The sequence below is a fragment of the Argentina silus genome (assembly GCF_951799395.1).
Source record: "Argentina silus genome assembly, chromosome: 2".
NCBI lineage: Eukaryota > Metazoa > Chordata > Actinopteri > Argentiniformes > Argentinidae > Argentina > Argentina silus.
The window spans coordinates 9,795,897-9,818,220 of record NC_139656.1 but is presented as its reverse complement, the minus strand read 5'-3'; the positions used below and the strand labels follow the sequence as shown (position 1 = coordinate 9,818,220).

The 22,324-nt window shown below is 45.1% G+C and overlaps 1 protein-coding gene across 1 annotated transcript in view; it reads left to right on the top strand.

Annotated features, from left to right (window-relative positions):
- cxadr (CXADR Ig-like cell adhesion molecule) overlaps positions 1–20,052 on the top strand; it is a 37,276-nt gene extending 17,224 nt beyond the window's left edge. The window contains exons 2-7 of the mRNA XM_083693463.1: positions 3,941–4,110; positions 12,061–12,265; positions 15,209–15,364; positions 15,607–15,729; positions 15,941–16,079; positions 17,843–20,052. Of these exons, the coding sequence (XP_083549589.1) occupies positions 3,941–4,110; positions 12,061–12,265; positions 15,209–15,364; positions 15,607–15,729; positions 15,941–16,079; positions 17,843–18,128 (1,079 nt within the window). The 3' untranslated portion in view covers positions 18,129–20,052. The remainder of the gene's footprint in view (positions 1–3,940; positions 4,111–12,060; positions 12,266–15,208; positions 15,365–15,606; positions 15,730–15,940; positions 16,080–17,842) is intronic.
- The last annotated feature ends 2,272 nt before the right edge of the window (positions 20,053–22,324 follow it).

Sequence of the window (22,324 nt, the reverse complement as noted above, 5' to 3'; positions counted from 1 at the left end):
TAATAGGTTCTCTTATCACCCTCTACTTGCCGTTACGCAGGGCCCTTCCCCTGTGCCCTGCTGCCATCACTCTAAACAAAGAGTGAAGGACATCCTATATAACCCAGTGATTATATGGGGCACTATCTCTGTGGCTCAGACTGAACAGAGTGGAATAAATGCTATTTCCACAGTTGTGTGTGTACGTGTGTATTTAGTCTTAATCAGTAACTAGCAATCTCCTGTCTGCTTGTCACTCTATGCAGGGTCACTTGTGTTATTCTGCTTTAAGTGAGTGTTGTGAGGTGATTATAGTGACGACTAATTTTGTGTAAATGATGTCCCAGGAGTTGAGCATGTGATAGAACAGTGGTTCCATCTCATTGGTTAGGAGGTTGGTGGTCCTTAATTGTGATGACTAATTGTTGGGTGAAAAGATGTAATCCCTCCACCACACTCATTCCTTTTGGATTTGAATATATCTTGTTTTCTATTTCATGTTTACTTCTCAGCAATTGTTTTCACTGGGCTTATCTGGCAGATAATCTTTGCCAGAGCTCATTTTCATGCTCCCACCCCTCCCTCCACTGAAGTGATACAATTCCCTCGTATTCTATTGCCTGTTTATTAAAATGATTAAAATGGTCTTTCCTGGGCTCATATTTCCATTACATTAATTTGATGTACATAAAAGGATGGCCATCTGGGTGGTTTTATATGTAGCGTAATAGTGTGGAGGATGTTAGTGGTTTCCTCTGACTACCTTCATTACGAAAGGAGAAAGTTCATCAGGATCAAAGGCAGAGTGATAAAGTAGCTTAGAAACATTATTTCAATGTTTGTGTCTATAGGCATGACCCAGGTTGGGAGGCTTTTAAATTTTTTAAATGTGAGTTTTCTACCTCTAGTTTTCAGTTATTTACTTTTGAGGGTGCTGTATACTTTCTGAGCACTGGGAATCTTACCGTGGTAGTCGTTGGGGAGATGGTCATAAATTCCAGGTTGTTGACGTAATGTTGAAATAACCTTAGATCACACACACTAAGCTATCTCTTTTTTTCATAGCAGCCCTGTTCTCATCTAAACCCTTGTTACAAGCACACCAGATTTACAGGAGACATCAATGTGATTAGATGATAGCATGAAATAGCACTTTTCTCCTATTGTGTGGTAGAGATAAAGAGAGAGAGAGAGATCACGCTATCAACTGTAATAAAGAGAAATGCAGCCCAAGGTCAGTTTGGTCCTAGACTCATCAATTAGATAGAAAGACAGTGCCCCGGATAAAACGCCAGAGAAACAATGCCTGTTGAACGGTTCCAGCTGAATGTTATATTGTGATTTAGCATTTTAGCTGCTATGCCACAGCTTTCATCAGCGCATGGTGAATTGATACAATGCTGTGATGTAGATGTCAGGCTCTCTCTAAGCCTTGACTTTGATAGACATGTATCTCAGTTTGTTTCTATTAGTCCCATTTCACATGCCTCTGCTCAGGGCACTGAATGGCTCTCAACAAGGGCGTCTGTCAGATTCACTGGACAGCAGCAGCAGCAGCAGTGAGGCTTGTGCTGTTAGTTACTGTGTTCTTTGACCATATGAAACGCTCTGAGGGTTCCTAGTCTCTACAGTAGCGGGTGTGACAGAAACTGTGGCAGGGTTTCTGTTTGCCGGCGCACAACATGACCGACAACATTTTAATTTACCGGACATTTGAGAAATTTACCAGACATCCATATGCATTGGGTGCGTCCACCACGGTGCTCAGAATGATCCAAATATAATTCAGATTATGGTAATTAATCTAAACATAATAGAAATTAGCCTGTAAAGTAATAAAATAAAGTCAAACGATGTTCTTATACCAAGATGACATGTTTGATTAAAAAGCAAACCATCGCCTACCCGTTGCATCTTCAAAAGCGTTGCATATACAGTTGTCAGTAACCAAATTGATAGACTTTTTACAAACATTTAAAAAACCATCACGTCATAATATTTGATATAGGTTTATATAGGTTCATCATGCCACACTCAATCGTTCACTCCAACGTTAGAGGTGCGCGCATAAGTTACCTCTTGGAGTCCACGCTGTGGCCCACTGCGTTAAATCTTTCAAGGTGTCATAATATTAGTTTAGAGCGCCTCTGTAATGAAGGCCTTCTTTCGAGGTAGGCTGGAGCAGAAAGGTAGGCTACATGAAAAATGATCAGGTTACCTCGTCGGAGCTCATGTTATCACAATAGGGAGAAAGTCTGTTCCACAAAATGTAGACTACAGTCAGTCGTGGTTTATACTCACTAAGTTAGCATATGTTTTATCACTCGGGTCGGGGCTTCAGCCAGACCAGTCAGGTTTCGGGTGTCTTTGTTCACAGTTCCGTTCGAGTTTGGGTCTGACTGTCCATGTTCCGGTCAGTTTTTTTGTTGGGCCAAAAACTGATTTCTTTTGGGCCAAAAGGTGACTATTACCAGCTAACAGAAACTGGGCTGTGGCAGTCCGTGGTGTGTTACATTACAGTTTGTCTGGCACAGCCCAAAGGGAGGTGCGGTGTGGAGGTGGAGCCAAGCTGATGGCCACCAGCTACCAGGAACACCCTATTTGCCACACTCCATGACCGGAGGAACAGGTTCTTGGAGTTTCTGTTGGCCATTGTGCTTGATGACGTTCTCTTCCACATCAGAGGAGTAATCCTAAACACAATAGTGCGTCTTATAAAGGATGTGGTTTCAAAGAATTCCACTCCTGCCCACGTTTGTTGTTTTCATTCTTATTTATTCCATCCCTAATGAGGCTTTGTCTGAACTGCAACCAATAACTTTGTTCCACACATACTACAACTACTATGTAGAGACAAATGAGAGTATAGAAAGTTCTGTATGTTCTGAGGAGATGGGGGGGGGGGGGGGGGGGGGGGGGCTTAGCTGCCCAGGGCCCCCCAGCATGATTGGCCTCTACCATCAGATTACACACAGGGGGGACAAATTACTTTGAACATTTGGGCTGGCAGAACATGCAGTAGAGGGGTGCGTTTGATGTAACTCATGCTGTGTCTGAGAGCTGCCCATGGCCCCAGTCCAAACCCAGCTCCTTGTACATTCTAGATTACTGAATACAGTTTCAACCCATCTCTGGCCTCTCGTGTGTGTGTGTGTGTGTGTGTGTGTGTGTGTGTGTGGATTATTTTTCATTTCGTTTCAATGACAATCAAATCGTTTCATCGTGGTTCTCATGGATTTTCATGTTTTGTGCGTACACAAGGCTGTAGTGAAAATGTTGTTTTGTGTAGGACATTTCTCAGTGGTATGCATTTTGTACAATCAGTCTGTTTTGGTTTGGTTTTTTTACACCCACATATCAGCACACACCAACTCCACATTTTGAGGGTATGGTTTTAAAAAAGCTGAATTTTTCCCCCCTGGAAGGTGACTGACTGTCAATAGGATTTTTGGATGGAGCGGCAGCATGTGACAATTCCATTCTTTATGGACTGTGTTCCTTGTTGAGGCTTAAATCTGTTATTGAGTAGAGAATCTTAGCTCAGTTGATGTCACCAGGAAATTATATTTATGTATTCTAAGAATAACTCCTTGGATGATACAGTAAGCTGCACTCTTTTTTTAAAACGTTGAGCTATTCTGCTTTATTAGAGTTTTTCTTGCCTGTGTGATTCATATTTTACACAGGAATGTTTTCTGCCTTTTATTGAAGAAGCACCTCTACCTCCTAAAGATTTACCCTGGCAAGGGTCTGTTTCGAAGATTTAAATCCTATCTACCAAATGCTGATGAAATTTCCCCCTCCATACATCTTGTGAACTACAGAAGCATATCAGATTAGATATTTTGTTCTGTTATATGTTCCTTGTAGTCGCTATGCTCATGATGTGAATGTGATGTGGTTTGTGTGTTGTACAGTATGTTAATGCTCTTCCTCTCTCTCTCTCTCTTCCTGTGGCCAGGTGTAGCCCATGGCCTGGAGATCACATCCTCGGGGCCCACGTCCATAGAGAAGGCCAGTGGGCAGAGTGTGAAGCTGGACTGCCAGTTCTCCCTGGCCCCCGAGGACTCAGGCCCTCTGGACATCGAGTGGAGCCTGCTGGCCTCCGACAACCAGAAAGAGGACAAAGTGGTGAGTGTGTGCTTGTGTGCTGCTTGATGTTCTCTAACCATGAAAAGGGACTTCTCTGTACTTCTCTGTACTCAACATGATTCAGTGTTTTATTTTTCCTATGTCAGAAGTGATATATAACACACACCCTACGGTAAATAATCTATTTCTAAGAATGATTACCAAAACGGAGTCATTTGATCAGTAGATGAAGTAGTCAGGCTTTGTTCTTTCCTTTTGGCAACCAGTTTCATAGAACCTCCCCAGTCTGGTCTGCTGTGTGTAGTTCTGGAAAGCTCTCACATAACCACTAAACTTGGCTATAAAAACAGCAGTTAATGTTTTACTTGTTGCAAGTTTTTAAAGCTCTATAAAATATCCCACATGGGTTAGAATGTGTGTGGCACATGTACAGGAGAGCTCTTTAACCTGCATGCATTTATCTGTACGTGGCGTTATGTCAGAGCAAGGCTGGATGATGGCCAGGGGGCCTCCAAGCCACAGGCCGCGCACGGTGCGTGAGCCAAGACTTCTGAAGGAAGTTGACCACCAGGGCCCTCAGTGCACACAGCTCAAGCTGACCACTAGACCCCTGGGTGCTTATAGCGTGAGCTTACCACTAGGGCCCCCCAGACCCCTCAGCACTTACTATGTGAGGGTCCCCAGGCTCCATGGTGTTTAAAATGTGAGCTGACCACTAGGGCCCCCCAGACCCCTCGCGCTTACAATGTGAGGGCCCCCCAGACCCCTTGGTGTTTAAAACGTAAGCTGACCACTAGGGCCCCTAGGCCCCTGGGGCTTAAAGCATAATCTGACCACTAAGGCCCCTGGGCCCCGCAGCGCTTACAATGTGAGGCCCCTCTGTGCTTAAAGCGTGAGTTGACCACTATGGCCCCCAGGCCCCTCAGTGCATACATTGAGCATAACACCTGGGCCCCTTGGTACATACAGTGCATGCTTAAAACGAGAGCCTCTCGGAGAGTACAGTGCTTCTGTACAACTGAGCCACTGGTTGCCCGCTACAATATGCTGTGACATGATACAATATTCACCAACAAGTCAGTTCATTCTGCATAACAGGCCAGTTTGAAGGGCGTCATATTATGGCAAGCCGTTCGTTATTTGACTTACCGTAACAAGCTATCCCTTTTTTTTAGCTAGTTGCCCATTTTCCCGATCTAGCTGCCCTTACAACCAAATTAGCTGCACTAGTTAACTAGCTATCGGCCTAAAACTCAACTGTCTAACTAGTTAGGTGGCACACAACTTAACTAGTTAGTTAGCTGGCTTTTTTATTTTTTCGCGGGTCATCTGTGAAAGGGGTGTAAGATAAAAGTGGGTTGAATAAATGTTAAAACAGCCATACTCATGATGCTTAAATCAAAGCTACTAGCTAGCTAACTATTAGTGCTATTAGTTCAAAACTACTATCTATCTATCTATCTATTAGTTCAAAACATGGGATGCTGTGGCTGTGGGAATAAATATCTCATTGAGAGCTTATTAGCTAGCGGTTTCATGCAGCAACTTGATGGAAAGTAAATTTTGAAAGGAGTTTATAGCAGTGATCAAGTTCTTGGTTGAAAGAGGACTTGTATTTAGGGGAGATGATGAACGGTTTGGGTCAACCCATAGCAGTAATTTCCTTGGCATCCCAGAATTGCTATCACAATTTGACCCATTCTTAGCTGAACATATTAAAAAGTTTGGCGGAAAAGGAAGAGGCACAGTGTCCTATTTGTCATCGACAATATGTGAGGAACTCATTGAGCTAATGGGTTAGAAAACTCTGCAAACAATAGGAGATGACATTCGGGATGCCAAATATTTTTCAATAAATGTTGATTCCACCCCAGACCTGTCACATGTGGACCAATTGACGTTCATATTCCGGTTTGTTAACAGCAGTGGGAATGTGGTGGAGCGATTTCTGGGCTTTGAGCCAATTGAGAGCCACACTGGTAAAAGTTTAGCAGACTGTGTGACTTTGATGGTGGAGGGCCTTGGGTTGGACCTCTCAAACTGTAGAGGTCAGTCATATGACAATGCAAGCAACATGTCAGGAAAATGCAATGGGCTACAGGCCCACCTGAAACAAAAAAAACCTCTGAGAGTATGTGCCTTGCGCAGCGCATTCACTTAACATAGTTGGTGTTAACATCTTAGACGGCAGTAGCCCAGAGGCTGACGAGTTTTTTAACATGTTGCAGTCACTGTACACACTTTGCTCTTCATCCACACACAGATGGGGGAAAGTCTTTCGGGAGACAGATGTCAGACTGACATTAAAATCACTGTCCAGTACTCAGTGGAGTGCTTGGGCAGAGTCAACCAAGGCACTGTGGAGAAATTACACCCACATTAGAGAGGCCTTCGGTGGTATGTGCAATGATGATAATGAGAAAAGAGATACTTGAATTGAGGCCGCTGGACTATGTGCTAAATTGGACACCTTAGAGATGGCGTTCATGGCACATTTCTGGGACGTCATACTTGACCGGTTCCACGCTACAAGCATGCACCTACAGAAAAGACATTGACATAAGACAAAAGACATCTCTGTAGCAGCACAGCTTTTGCCTTCATTGAGGGATTTTGTGGTGGATAGCGAGACCAGTTTAAAGCATTTAAAAGGGCAGCCTTAAATGTGACAGGTGTCTCTCAGTCATATAAGCACGATCTTCAGCGAAAGAGAAAGCGCAAAACATTTGCAGATAAGAGCTCAGAGCCAGGTGTGACATTTGAGGAGAGGGAGAAGTTCAAAATAGAAACATTTTATGTGGTCATTGATAAGCATGCCTTGAACATCGCTTGGATGCTTACAAGCGTTTGACCAGTCTCTTTGGAGTTCTGTTTATGTCAGATCAGGTGTCTAACAGTGATGTCATAGTGGAAAAGGTAAATGCACTCTCCTCTGCATATCCATCAGACCTGGACATAAAATTTGTGTACAAACTCATCCAGTTCAAGTCTTTCATGTCTGACTCTGAGGGTGAGAAGTGGCCAACTAAATTGCTTGAGACGTTGCAGGCACTTAATCTGCCGTGAGGACATTTTCCCTTTTAGGCAGAATAAAAAATGAGCTGCGGAGTAGCAGGTGCCAAACACGTCTCAGCTCATTGTCACTCATGTCAATCGAGTTAGACCTTGTCAGACAGCTAGATTTTGACGATCTAGTGGATGATTTTGTGAGGAGGAAGGCAAGAAAGACACCAATATAGGAAAGCTGGGGAGGGGGCCTCTAAAAGACATGTGCCCAGGGGCCTCACAGGACCATGATCCGGCCCTGTGTCAGAGATGTGTAAGTTGATATGTTTTTTTTTCTGAGTTTACTTATAGGGGCTATGTGAAAGTGTGTGTTGTGTTGTGTATGTGTGCTTGCATGTTCATGTGTACGTGACGAAGGGTGTCGGCTCTCGTAACCTCACCCACCTGCTCTCTGCATGTGTCTGTATTGAGTGGAATGAACACACAGCCTCGCTGTGGGAACCCTACCAGCTCTCTTTGTACAGACAGTGTTATCCCTCTATAGCCTGAGCCATGGGGTCCCGAGGGCTGCTGGGAGGAACTCAACATGGTGGACAGAAAGCATAGCCTCTCAGAGGCCCCAGGGGCATTAAATATGAAGAGACTCCCCATGGCTCCCAGTGTCAGGGACATTTCCTGTGGCTCTCCACTCCTCCGCTGACGATGCCTCTGCATCCCTTTCTCTCCGTCCTCAGGGCCTGGGTTTTTGGCCGTGGCCAGAAGTGGGTCAGGAGCCCATCGTTAGCCGTCTCTCCCTCTCTTTCTTTCCTCCCTCCCTCCCTCCCACCCACTCCATTACACCCAGCCCTGTCCTGTCCTGTCCTGTCCTGTCCTAGCCCAGCCTAGCCAGGGCTCCAGCCCAGCCCAGCCCCTGCACTCTCTCTCCATCTATCCATTGTCTCTGCTAAACTGGGGAGCAGTGCCTAAAGAGGCCTATTTGTTTTTGACCTACTTCATTTCATTTTATTTAGAACCACAGAGGATTAATTGGGAAGAGTGGGGGTTGAAGTGGCTCATTTGCCTTTTTTTTCCTTTATATGAAAAACGGTTATTATCATAGAGCAGTCATTGTTCTTCTAAGGTTTTTTGTGCATTTTTGTGGTTAAGGAAACGATGCCAGAGGGAATGTAGATTATCCAGTGAATCCAGTGTGGGAGGTTTTCCTTTGTGGCCTCCTCTTCCCTACATTCAGTTGTGGACATGTTTTAAATGTTCCAGACTCTAATCCAGTTTCATAGCTCATTATTTTAGTTTTGACGCTGCGCTCTAAACCGTCGCAACACATTTGCAAGAGCCTAATGTCATCAAATGATTTAAAAAAAAAAAAAACGCCCAAGCGTCTTCCTGTGAGCGGGTATATTCTCATTGACCTATCAGAGAGAGTCTAAGTGCATGGACACTCTCACACAGCCCCCCCGAGACCTGATTGGATGATGTAATGTGCAGAGTGTATTATCAATAATTACTTGCGTGTTAAATCCAGTGTATGTGACAGTGCCCAGTTGGATTAGGCAGCAATGGCAGGGCAGGGGCTGCTGTGTACTGGCAGCCTGGACTGGTCTCATGCTTTAGCCCACAGAACACCCTCTTCTTTCTGAGAACTGATACCCTAGAGGTCATAACTGATACTGAATCTCAGATCAGAGGCCATGAGGTGACCAAGCACAAGGCAAATAGTCCATTGAGGACAACTAGTTTGCACCCAGAGGGTTACACTCACTGTTGGCATTTGTGGTATTTTATGGCTGCAAAGAGTCGTTAATTATTATTTTTATAAATTGCAATGCCTTTTAGTTGAACAACATATCACTTGTTCTGTTCTGTCTTTCATCACAGTCTCCTGCCCTCCCTACCAATTCAAAATACAACACTTTATTACTAACGCTACCCCCCCCCCCCCCCTTACCTGTATTGTAGACATCCACACTCCAGCATTTACAGGCATTAATCAAATGGTTGTGTCATGATTAACTGTATCATATTATCAATAGGTATAATTTCAATATAAAATAAAGTATGTGGCATTACAACCACCCACACTTTAATGCATTTGGAAAATGTGTGTATGAATATCATTCCATTCAAAAGCATGTTTTTTGTCGGCAAATTAATCCTTTAGACTAATCGATTAATTGATCAAATAATCTACAGGTTAATCGATAACAAAATAATCGTTAGTTGCAGCCCTAATTTATTTGGTAGTCGTGGTTATGATCACCTAGTTTGGCAAAGCAAACTTACAGGCTTGAATGTCATTTTCTAACAGACAACCCCAATGATAATAGAGAAACTACAAATCTCTTAACTACTTGTCCAGCTATGCTATTTGTGTATTTCCGAAGGAGCCCAAAACAATACACAGCATTCTAGATGTAGTGATCATGGTGCTTTCATTTGGCATAGCCTACATATCAGGCTTCTGGTGGCCAGGGGAGCACAGCCAATGTGTTACTCTGTGTTGGTCTGAAATGAGAAGAGATGCCATGCATGCCTACAGTAGCAGTCATTTGCATTTGGCTCTCATCTCTGAGGTACAGACTGGCTCTCATCTCTGAGGGTATAATAGTGATGACAATTGTAACCAAACGTGAGCTCTATGAATGAATGACTCTCTAGGCTAGCAGGGAGAATGGGCAGGTTGGCGTTTCAAAGTCTGTGTTGTGATTGCTTCTGTTGTACCCTTGAACAAAGCACTTAAGCTAAATGTTTATCAAAGACATTCTGATATGGAAATGGTGAGGCTTTAGTTGAAAACCTAATTTGTTTTAGAATCAAAAACCTGTCCATTTGATGATGCTGGGATGGATTTACGAGAACCATACAGTTAGGGTTAGGCATTCACTCAAGGCAGTAGTGATAAACGGTACTTATTCAGTTCTCATGTAGTGGTTCTGTTTTAACCTTGAGAATCAATTTAGAGTATGGCCAGGCATTCTTCTGGAACAGTCTGTTGAGGCTCGGGATAAAAGCCTGCCTGAAACAAAGACACAGCCACCCTGTCACCGTAGCCTGGCGGGGTTTGGAGTGTACACAGGTGACACAACTCTGCTTTGCCTCACAAATGAGCCCCTCCCCTATCCATGCAGGGTGTCAATGACGATGACCTCATCTTTAAATGTCCTCATATAAGCGGCCTGGCCCTTCTCCTCTGCCTGTCTCACTCCTGCTGCTACTGCAGGTACGATAAAGGTCTCTTACAAGTCCAATAACATTTCAGTCCAGATTGATTACATAATGTCTACCTGTTAGGAAACAGAACACAGGGATGTGTTATTAATAATAATAATAATAATAATAATAATAATAGTGTATACTTTATTGATCCCCAAGGGGAAATTATCTTTTTGCACACCCCCCACGAGACAGCACAAACACAGCACAGCCCAGCAGCAGTGTAGACTGTGTGTGTGTCTGTGTGTGAAAGAGTTCTTGTCTGTCTCTCCCTGGGGCCATTTAATTTCCTCCCCTCCACAATCTCATCTCCTTGTTATTACTGCCGATGCTCTGATCCCACTGAAAGTTTGAGGGATATGTTCCTCTCCCGGGAGAGAAGGTGGAATACATGACATGTTATGTGGCTAATATGTACAAGATGTACGCAGCTCTGGCTGCTGAGCAGACAGCAGATTTACTCTCACTCACAGCCCACCAACCCTCCGTTTCTCTCTCTGGTTTCTCTGAGCCTGCTGCTTCATTAGGATGCTGCTTCATTAGGATGCTGCTCTTCTCACCATGTTCCGCTTTTCCTCTCCTCTCTTCCACCCTGGGATGTCAGTGCGTGTGTGTCTGATGGTGATCACGGCACAGAGCCCTGACAATCTCCATGGAGATGGAGTAGCCTAGTATGCCTATGTTGGTGAAGAACAGTCTTGTGGCCCTCACTTCCCCCTTCTTGACATTGACCAGGAGGTGTAGGACCCTCACTACCCAAAAAACTGACTGTTCCAGCTGCTGCGGTCAGGCAAACGCCTTCTCTGTCATGCAGCAAGAACAGAGAGACTATGACTGAGTTTCTTCCCCATGCCATCAGAATCAACGATGACCCCACCAGTGCCCCCCTCAAGTCACTCTCACACTCATTGACATCATAACACATATGCACACACACAATCATCCATTGCAGACTCATCCTCCACTGTAATTATCTGTACTGTCAACCTGTCATTGCCATTGTATATTGCCATTCCATTGCGTACATTGCTTCACCGCTGCTTATACTGTTTATATTGTTCATACTGTTTATATTTTTTAGTACTTCTATTTTATTTTATTTTATTCTATTTTAAAAACTTATTGTTGCACTACTCTGTGGCACTGTCACTTTTGCATTTCACTGTATACTTGTATGCATGTGACAAATAAAGAGTCTTGAATCTTGTTGTGTTGTGTGTTCTCTCTCGTGCTCCTGTGCCGCTCGCTGTTGGCTACAACTTGACTTTACCTCCTAGCGTCTCCTTGGAGCCGGGGTTGGTGCGGAGCCGGCGAGACAGACAGGGGGGTGGGGGCTAGTGGGGGTGGGGTACTGCAGGGGGGCTGCGCAGCCCGGGGCATAGCTCTCTGTTGACACAGCAGGTGTTGATTTGACTCAACAGTAGGGCTTTGTTTGTTCCACTCCATACCTCTGCAGCAGGGAAAGGGCAAAAACAGCCAGACAGGCAGTGAAGGACGTTAGGGAGATGAGAGTAAAACTCTCTCTCTCTGTGTTGTTTTAGTGAACAGAGGGGGGTGGGGTGGGGTGGGGGGGGGGGGGATTGGACTCAGTGTATTAGGAGTTAGGAGATTATCTACCTCTTCTCTCAGTAATTCAGTAATTACTAGTAGGCTTGGGTTATTTCCAGACTTCTTCATCTTGTTTTTCTAGAAGTTGTAGCACACTCTTCTACACAGATGTCACTCTTAATGTGTCCATTTTCTCCCTCCCTCCACCTCTCTTTCCATCCCCAGGTGATCCTGTATTCTGGCGACAGGGCGTATGTGGACTACTACCCTGCAGTGAAAGGCCGTGCCCACTTCAACACTGCCGACCCCAAAGATGGCGACGCCTCCATCAACCTGACGGGGCTCAAATCCACAGACACGGGCACGTACCAGTGCAAGGTGAAGAAGGCCCCTGGCATCCGCAGCAGGAAGATGCTACTAACCGTCATGGGTGAGTCACCCCCCACGCCACCACTCAATCTAAATCTACTGTGACTGGCTAACTGTTTATACGTAATGCTATTTAGAATTATGTGGTGGTATGCTTAACTTCCTAGGAGGAGTAGAGCTTCATTCCTTAGATGTATATAATCCTATTCAGTCTGTAGATTCAAGAGCACAAATATTTGTGTTTTGTATAGGATAATAAATAGTTCATTACAGCAAATGCCCCAAACAAATGGGTGTGCATATAGACTTAGAAAGCCCTGCAAGATTCAGTGCTTGAAGTCCTATTTTGACCTCGGCCTTTATGCTACAGAAACCACTCATCTTTGCTATCATGTGACAGGATATGTGAGCAGATACAGTGTTGCCATAACCAGTTGAATCACTCCCTGGGTAAACACTTGTACTCGTATGTTCACTTATTTCCTGATACAGACCCAGTCACACTACCAGCCAGCATATTTACATATGAAAAGCTGGCGGTCATGGTCAAACAGTGTGGGAAAAACCTTGCACTGATGAAGTTATAGTCGATGCTTTTCTTGGATCAGAACATTATTAGGAAATTGTTTTTTTATGGTTGAAGAGAAGCTATATCGCAACTATTGCTGTATTTTGTAAACCTCTTGTTTTGCATCTGGATGGTCAATCCAGATAGTTGGTTAGTATAGTTTGTACAAATATAATCTATCAATTGATTAACTGTTTTACCTCATTCAGCCATGGAATCCCTAGTTTACCAGTGCCAACTTTTCAAGTAGCAGGAGTATGAACCTTCACTTTCAGTAGTAGAGTGCCCATGGCATTGGGCTGCATGGAATCCACATGCACACTGCAGCTATGCGTCGGGGACCCATTTTGGCCCACAAGCACTCAATTGCATAACTACTGGCAAAAATTATACAAATGATCCTGCAGCATCACTTGAACATGACCTTACTCTTGAGAAAAAGGTGTTGGAAATGATCCAGGGGTGTTAAGGTGCCTAACCAGGAAGACTTCTAACTGGTTTCTCAGCATTCCTGTCTACCACTAGTGTAAGCCTTTCTTTCAGGTGTATGAGGGAGATGAACAGGTTACGTCATGTCCAAGGATTAGTAGAACCAAAGGGAGGAGGTCTAACTGACTGGAGAGAATGGCCAGACGTAGCTAGATGGCGTCATGGAGTCCTTGGAGACGCTTTTCCTCTTAGTTACTCTGGCAGAGCTGGTGATATAGTGTCTATAATGGCTTGGGGCTGCTGGGACTGACGGGCCAGTAGCCATTGACCTCAGGGGCAGAGCTATTCTAGTGGAGCCCAGTGACAAGGAGAGGGGAAGACATCTTGCCTGCTCTGCACTTTCCCTTCAGGTTGATCTTGTCAGAATGTAAATACTCCCAAGAACATGGGCACGAAAGGACACACACACACACACTGTTATATACACACGCACACACACACACACCCATAGAGGCACGTGTAAGTGCAGGAAGGGGGCCTGTGTATCTGTATGAAGATGGACACTGAAGGTTACAGGAGGAGAGAGCACACCTGCAGTCTTTACAGCACAGCAAACAGGCATGTCAGCACCTCTCACAACCAATCACCACGTCTGCCTATAGACCTCTCAACAGCCTTCAACAGCCAATCACTTTCACTCCATCTACCTTACCCAAGTTCCAACAAGCATACCCTTATTCACATTATAGATACCTATACCAGCTGTGGTCTACCACAATATATCACTCTCCCCCTTTCTTTACCTCAGTTTAGCCCTGCACAACTCATGTCTTTTATGTCTGCGCCACAGCCTCACTGTCCCTCTCCATCCCTCTCTAGGACACTCTCCTTCTTATCTGACCTCACTTTCATATCACACAAATACATATCAAATGCAGATCAAACCCCTCTCTTTATCTCTAACATGAAAGGCTACATGTCAAAGCTCTTTAATTGTCCAGCTGACTTTGGCCTTTAAGGTGAATTTAAATGGAATAGCTGTATGACATTCACTGTGTGTGTGTGTAGCAGAGATCAAGCCCCTAGTCAGGAGACTGAGCAGCCTTGGCCCCTGTCATCCGTCCATCACCGTTCATTTAATTTCTCTCTCTCTCTCTCTCTCTGTCAGTCCTAACCCGTGCCTATTAGATGACTGTGAGCGCTCCCACAGGACAGGGCTGTCTGGTGTTAATCCACATGGTTCTGCCTGCTAAGCCCCTGGCCCAGATCTGCCCACCCTGCTCCGCGCCAGGGGTTTGTTGTTACAGCAGCCATTACCGAACTATGATGTCAGTGCTCACATCCACGCGTATGGTGTTGAATCTAGGGATACCAGCTTCATACAGATGGATTCATTCAGACCACGCCTCCCCCATACCCCCTACTTCCCCTCCATCTCAACCTTAACCCCTCTCCCCTCCCCACAGTGCACAGCCAGTTTGTCTGTCCTTGCCTTGCCTTCCAGTGGATCCGGCCTGGTTTTAATTTGGAGCTTTGTTTGCTTTTGAATTCCCATCTCATCTCCTGCCAACAGACGGGAGTCTGTTTGCGCACGTTTGACTTGCACATGGGGCCCTGCGCTCTGCTCCCCTCTTAGCCCCAATCCTGTGTGTGTGTGTGTGCCTGTGTGTGTGTGTGCCTGTGTGTGTGTGTGTGTGTGTGTGTGTGTGTGAGATAACGCTCCTTCTCTCTGATCTTCATTATCTTGAGTGACAGCACCTGTAATGACAGCAGCTGTATCAATTACCCTGATTACTGCTCTCATTATGCTGATAACTGCTGCTATGAGTGAGGGGAAATCAACGCCAGAGCTACACACACACACACACACACACACATACCATGCCCAGGGGGTGTGCAATGGAAACAATCAGAAAGGGTGTGTAGCTTCCAGCCAATTTCTCCACCTGCCATATCTAATGTTCTCTGTTCCTCTCTCCCCCCATCCCCCTCTCCCTCTGTTCACAGTGAGGCCGTCCAAGCCCAGGTGCCATGCTGAGGGCCCCACACAGGAGGGCAAGGATGTGGTGCTGAGGTGCATGTCCTCCGAGGGCACCAACCCCCTGCAGTACACCTGGGAGATGACCAGCAACAACAAGCTGCTGCCAGCCTCCGCTGTGCTAGGTAATACACACACACACACACACACACACACAAACGCATACATACATAAAAAAAAAACACATGCACAGAGGTATGCAAACGCTATCCAAGCCAGTTTGTTGCCCAGGGTCATTTATATTTGTTATCTCCAACAAGGAGTGAATGTTTTCAAACAGAAACACTGCACACAGTTCTAGTAACGGTCTGGAATGTTCTAGAGGGTTCCGAAACATTCTTGAATGTGATTCACATCCTCTCTTCAGACCCCATGGGAGGCACCATGAATGTGAAAAATGCATCAGTCAGCGCGTCAGGCACCTACCGCTGCACGGTCAAGAACCGCGTGGGCATGGAGGAGTGTATCCTAGAGCTCAGCATAACCCCACGTGAGTCCCACCCTCATTATGTCCCTGTGCCAATCAGCACTCTGCTCTCATCCTAGCCCACTATCACTCACCCACCCACTGGTCCAGCACAAGTAAACAAGCTGTGTGTAACCTTGTTGATCTTAATGGTATTAATGGTAGATCTGATGGGTATTTTCCTTCACAAAGTGTGTATGATCTTTGATCTATTCTCTCTCCCTGTGCCCCCTAGCCCCCAACACAGCTGGCATAATCGCAGGGGCCATCATCGCCGTGCTCCTGGCCCTCATCATCATCGCCATCATCCTGTTCTGCTGCTGCCGTGCCCGCCACAGAAAGAAGTATGAGAAGGAGATCTCCTACGAGATCAGGTATGGACAGGTTCCAGGAGGCTCCCTCATTGCACAGTAACAGTAACAGGACGCACCCTGATTTGTGTTCTCTCCCACCAGTCATTCTGAACAAATATTTAACCCCCCCCCCAAAAAAAAAGAATGCCAGTGGCTACGTGTCATGGTGACTGTACTGCAGCTTCCCCCTGCCCACACACACACACACACACACTCACAAACCAGGAAAATGGTTGTCGCCCCATCAGCGTTTCCTCTTTTTCCCCTTTGCTCAAATAAACGGCTGTGGTAATCAGTTTGGGAGCTTTGTTTGCTCTGTGGATCCTGTGTCTGTCCGTGCCCAGCCCCCCATAACCCCCCTCAGTCCCCCCTGGTCACAGCATTCCAGCACAGGGCTTCTCCGCTCGGAGCCTGCTGGCCTGGACACTGTGTCTGTCTGGGAGCACAACAGAGCTCCACTCACTCTGGGACAAAGAGGATTAACCCAATGAGCACTGCTCTGGGTGCCCTAGCCCTGTCACACACACACACACACACACACGTGCGCACACACATAATTACAGTATACACACACACAATTACAGTACATATACACTCACAGAACACTTTATTAGGAACACCTGTACACCTTCTCATGGTGTAATGATGTGGGGACTGTTTTCTTGGCACACTTTGGGCCCGTTAATACCAATCAATCATCGCTTGAATGCCACAGCCTATTTGAGTATTGTTGCTGACCATGTGCATCCCTTCATGGCCACAATTTACCCATCTTCTAATGGCTACTTCCAGCATGATAATGCTCCATGTCACAAAGCAAATGTCCTCTCAAACTGGTTTCATGAACATGATAATGAGTTCAGTGTTCTTCAGTGGCCTTCCCAGTCACCGGACCTGAATCCAATAGAACATCTTTGGGATGTGGTAGAACGGGAGATTCACAGCTTGAAAGTGCACCTGAAAAATCTGCAGGAATTGCGTGATGCAATCATGTCAACATGGACCAGAATCGCAAAGGAATGTTTCCGACATCTTGTGGAATCAATGCCACAAAGAATTATTATTATTATTTTTTATATATATATATATATTTTAGGGCATTTCTGCTCTATTGGGATAGAGATAGTAGAGATTGACAGGAAGGATGGGTGAGAGAGAGGAGGGATGACATGCAGGATATGTCGATGGCTGGAATCGAACCAGGGATGATATGATATGCGCCTTAGTGTGCTACGCCACTGAGCGCCCCCATGCCACGAAGAATTGAGGCTGTTTTGAGAGCAAAGGGAGGCCCTATGCAGTATTAGTATAGTGTTTCTAATAAAGTGTTTGGTGAGTGTGTATACACACACACACACACAATTACAGTATTACACACACACACACACACACAGACAGTATCGGCAGCGTGTGCACACACACAGCTGCTCGTCCCTCAGGCTCAGTTTGATTGAGCTCTTTACTGGATTGCTGCTACTTATTACTTGTTAATTTTGTGTCTGGGGTATTGGTGTGAAGGTTGCTCAGTTACCTCTGCTGGGAATTCTGACTGTGGATGACCAGACTGGCATTGCTAGGCTACAACAGCACTGCCCAGTTGCCTGTGTGTCTGTCTCTCTCTCTCTCTCTCTCTCGCCTTCTCTCACAAAATATATCTGTAGCTTTTACTTTCTCTCTCTGTCCCTTTGACGGGACACCTGGGTCAAACCTCAAGAGAATATGAAAGTGAGTGGAAAAGTCTGTCTAACATGTCTGTCTAACAACTCTCTCTCTCTCTCTCTCAGGGAGGACGTTCCCCCCCCTAAGAGCCGTGTGTCGACAGCACGCAGCTTCACCAGTGTGGGCAGCCAGCGCTCCTCCCTGGGCTCCATGTCGCCCTCCAACCTGCACGAGTACGCCCTCAAGCCCCAGTATGACAAGATCCCCTCCAACGAGGATTACGATAGGCCCCCCAGTCACGCCCCTCTGCCCCCACCTGTGGCCAGCAAGATGGCCGGCCCCAACCTCAGCCGCATGGGTGCCATCCCAGTCATGATCCCCGCCCAGAACAGGGACGGCTCCATCGTCTAGCGGCCCCCTGCCCCACCGCACCCCACCCCCCCCTGAGGGCAGGGACCGGGGAACTCTGGCCAGAGGGGAGGTGTGGGGGCTGGGCTGGTCAGCCTGACTCTCTCTACTCCACCACTTGCAACTGGGAGCCCCACTCCCTCTATGGAGGTCTGTCTGTGTGGTACTGACAAGAAAAGAGATGCACATCAACCACATCAGATCAGACAAACTTTTTACTGAAGTAACAAATACTTTTATGAATTTTACTTCCTGAACTTTCTGACAGAAAAAAAAAAAAAAAAAGAAATTCTAGGGTGGACACATTTTAATGGTAAATTCCCAGGTTCTATTGTACATAGTTAAATGCATGATGCTTTTTGATCTAGCTGGCCCTGTCCATAGACATGTGTTCAGAGCAGATACAGGCCCTGATTGGCCAATGACATGTACAGAATTACAGCTGTACATGTGTTTGTTTCTGGGTGTGGGAAATGTACAGTTCAACTCTACTGTCTTTTGAAGAAATGCCCACCCTATGAGTAGACATGATTTTATCTTTTAACAGTTAACTTCCGTAAATAATGTTTTTCCAACTACTTTAAAAAGACAGACACTTCTATCGGCTTTGCTTTTTAACAAGTTAGAAAATAAGGATGTGTTTTAACAAAGGGACTTCTGCTTGTACTCTAAAGTGGAGATGGGACGTGGCTGATGTAATGTCATATTTGTCAGCCCTGATAGCAATTAGGTCATCCATTTGTTTTTCGACAGTTGACCATTTGAAATATCCAGCTTGGGCTGAGGCAGACAGGGTTGGGTGAAGATAAGGGGGAGGTGAAGCCTTCACATCTTGTGATTGGTGGATTATTGTTTCTTTGCTTGGCTGACAAAGAAACCCTGCCCCCGAGTCCTAGAATAGGCACTCTGTGTTTTGGAGAATGGAGGGGGGTGAAATGTGAGGTTCACTGAGCAATCTCATCTGATTGTGTTTGACTGCCACCAGACCCCCCAACCCATCTGACCCCAGAACATCCCTTCCCCCAACACACATTCCTTATTAGCAGTACAGCAGCAGCTATACTGGGCTTAATGAATCATCTTTGGTATTTAAGAATCAAACCTACAGTAAAGGTCTCTGTAGTTTAATCCTTAATTTAAATTCTAGGATCCCAGCATCTTAATTAACCTTGACTCCTACTGGTCAATATGAAGTTCTTAGTGGTTTGTGTACCATTACTTGGAATGCTAAATGAAGGATTCATCACTACACATAGTATGTATTACAGTAGTATGGAGGAAGTAATACAGTATGTGTTACAGTAGTATGGAGGAAGTAAGCATGGGAAAGAATGACAATGCTAAATCAGGTTTAGGCTGAACCTCCACTAAACTAATTCAGTGCTCCATGCTGGTCCCATGTCCACTCAGTCATCACCATAGTCTGGTTCCTCCAGACCCCTCAGCAGCTCTCCACAGCCCTGATGGCTGGAAGGGGGGTGTGTCTGTGTCCGTGGTTGACATCACTGCTCTTGTGCCTTGTCCCTAGTATTGACTTGTCACACACAGCTCTGCCATAAGCTCTAGGTGTGTATGTGTGTGAGCCAGACTCATACTGTAAGTCTCACAGGTTACCTCTGTCCTTCACTGGACTTATTGTACCACATCAGCATACTGTACACTGGCATGGTTCTGCCATCTGTACAACTCTACATTACACTACATGGAACTGGTCGAGCTTCATTGATTTAGTCCCCCATTCCAGATTTCTGCCTAGATGACAGAATTTTAGTTCTGTATTTAAGCAGTTTTAATGTTTTTATTTGTCAACTTTGATTCATACAGTTGCTTCTTTTTAATTTAAAATGCATTATTTTATGTATTGTGTTTTTGTTTTTTATGAAGAAGGTTTTGGTTTGTGTAAATATACTGTAAAAGTAACACTATCTCTAGAACTAATCACATCACACTCACTGAACTGTAATTATATGATGTTTGTATGTATGATGATCTGCAGTGCTGTGCAAATTGCTATCTAAAACATGAGAGGTTGGGGCGATGGGTCTTATCAGGAGAGTATGACAGCCTCTAGTTCAGGGGGTACCACTGACACACTCTTGCTGTGTGTGAATAGAATGTATTTGGGAATTAAGGGGAGGTGACAGGTGAATAACTCTCATAGCTCCTCGACTTCCTTGCTGTGGCAGGTGTAATCTCCACCCATGGGGAGGAGTACCTCCTCCTGCAACGAGGAAGTGAAGTGAAATCTACACCATACACTACCCCAAGGTGTAAAATCTGTTGTGAGTGTGCGTGTCTGCGTGTGTGGGTGTGTCTGTGTGCGTGTCTGTGTGCGTGTCTGCGTGCGTGTCTGCGTGCGGGTGTGTGTGTGTGTTCATGTTCGCTGTCTGGATGGGGCCCTAGTAGTATTTTAGTGGAGTTAGACCTTCAACTACTGACAAACTGTACAGAGAAATTAGGGAGTTAGTAATATTGTACAGTCCCTTTCAACTCAAACTAATAAGTACTACTACTAATGATATTAACTGTAGCTTTTAAACAGTCTACTAATATTGTATGAAGATTTTCTTTGGGGTTTTCACATTATGTAAAAACCTTTTTAGTTGTTTCTTTTTGTGTGTGTATTTTCTGTGCTGTATTTTTCAATAATAAAAGTCCACAAAATGAAAGAAAAGCCATGCGTCTTTGCCTCTTTCCATGGCAGCAGCTGTTGACTTTGGCTTAAATCAAACTCAATTTAACTCCTTCTCAGTAGCCCTTATCCACTTGGGACCTGGCCTCCTGCAGGCTTCTACTGTGATTAATTTTAATCAGGCAGTGATAGTCACCCCTAACACCAGGTAAGGTGACTTTCTAACCACGTAATGACTGTAATTAATCAATGAAGCGCAGAGCCACGAACCGCCCAAATCCATAGCTCCATTGAAATAGCTTTAGAATATCACACAGGTTTATGCACTGTAGGTACCTTTGCTTGACGTTCTGAACAGGAGTATCGTCTTTGTCCTCTGTCTATCCACTGACACCTGGCCTTTAGGCTCTAGTGACTCATTGTTATTCCGCTGCTGTAGCATTTCCCTCTCTCGCATCATCATTGGCATTGTGAAGCGAGGGAGGAGTCAACATTTGCTTAGCTATTTTCAATTAGAGGAAGTTAATATGGTTTGTAATTAACTGCATTGTGAAAATAAACATGATTCTAAATTGGCTTTCTCAAACACGGTAGCAGCTAAACTGAGCTGGATAGAGTAGAATGTAGGATTAATGATTATGGGAGGGATCACTGGTAGTGTTTCATGTTTGTATCCTTGTCTGTTTTAGCACTGACCTGGATTTTCTGTCTCTTTTTCTTCTATATATTGCCATTGTGTTCATGATCTTGATATACGGATGGATCGATGGCTCATAATCTGCCAATAGCTCTGTTGTGTCTGGGCAGTTGACAGGTGGCCAATAAAAAGACTGGAGCACTTAGTGGATGTGTGAAGTGGACGTCCATAGCTATGGATGTCAGTAATAGATAGGGCCCCAGGGCATTGATCTGTGGTCAGTCGAAATCACTCATGGACCCTAATGACTGATTCAATAGCTCTGGAATCACATGGGGTTAAACCCTGGGTTTGTTTCACTAGATCAGCTGTGACAGCTGACTATGATCAGCTGTCACAGCACCAACCTATAGTCCCAATGTATCTTGTGGTAAAATGGCATTTTAACGACTGTGTATTCAAAACATTCATAAAAAAATACATTAGTACTGTGCTCAATGAGGATCGGATTTATGGGTTCTGTGCCAATCTACTCTCTTGAATTAATAGAGAATGAATTATAGATTCCCTCTATTCCCAGGCCTATTCTCAATTGGTGACCATTTTTAACTCTTGTCGTGGCTTTGATGGAAATGACAGGCATTTGTTAAGCACCTGGGGATTTGTGCTGCTGCCTACCTCCCCGCTCCCTCCCATTTGCCTGCTCAAAGTATTAATTGTTTGCACAGATCTAGGAGGGTAGGGGGAGAGTGCTTATTGGTTCTCCAGCAGGGTTTCCTTGGCAACCTTATCTGGTTGTACACAGTCTAAGCTGGCTGCGTAGCGGCATGATTTATCTTGTAAGCGTAATTCGCTCCCTGCTAACAAAAGGATCCTCTAAAAGCATTGGTCTAATCAAACCTACTCTTCTCCAATGTGTCATCTGCTGTC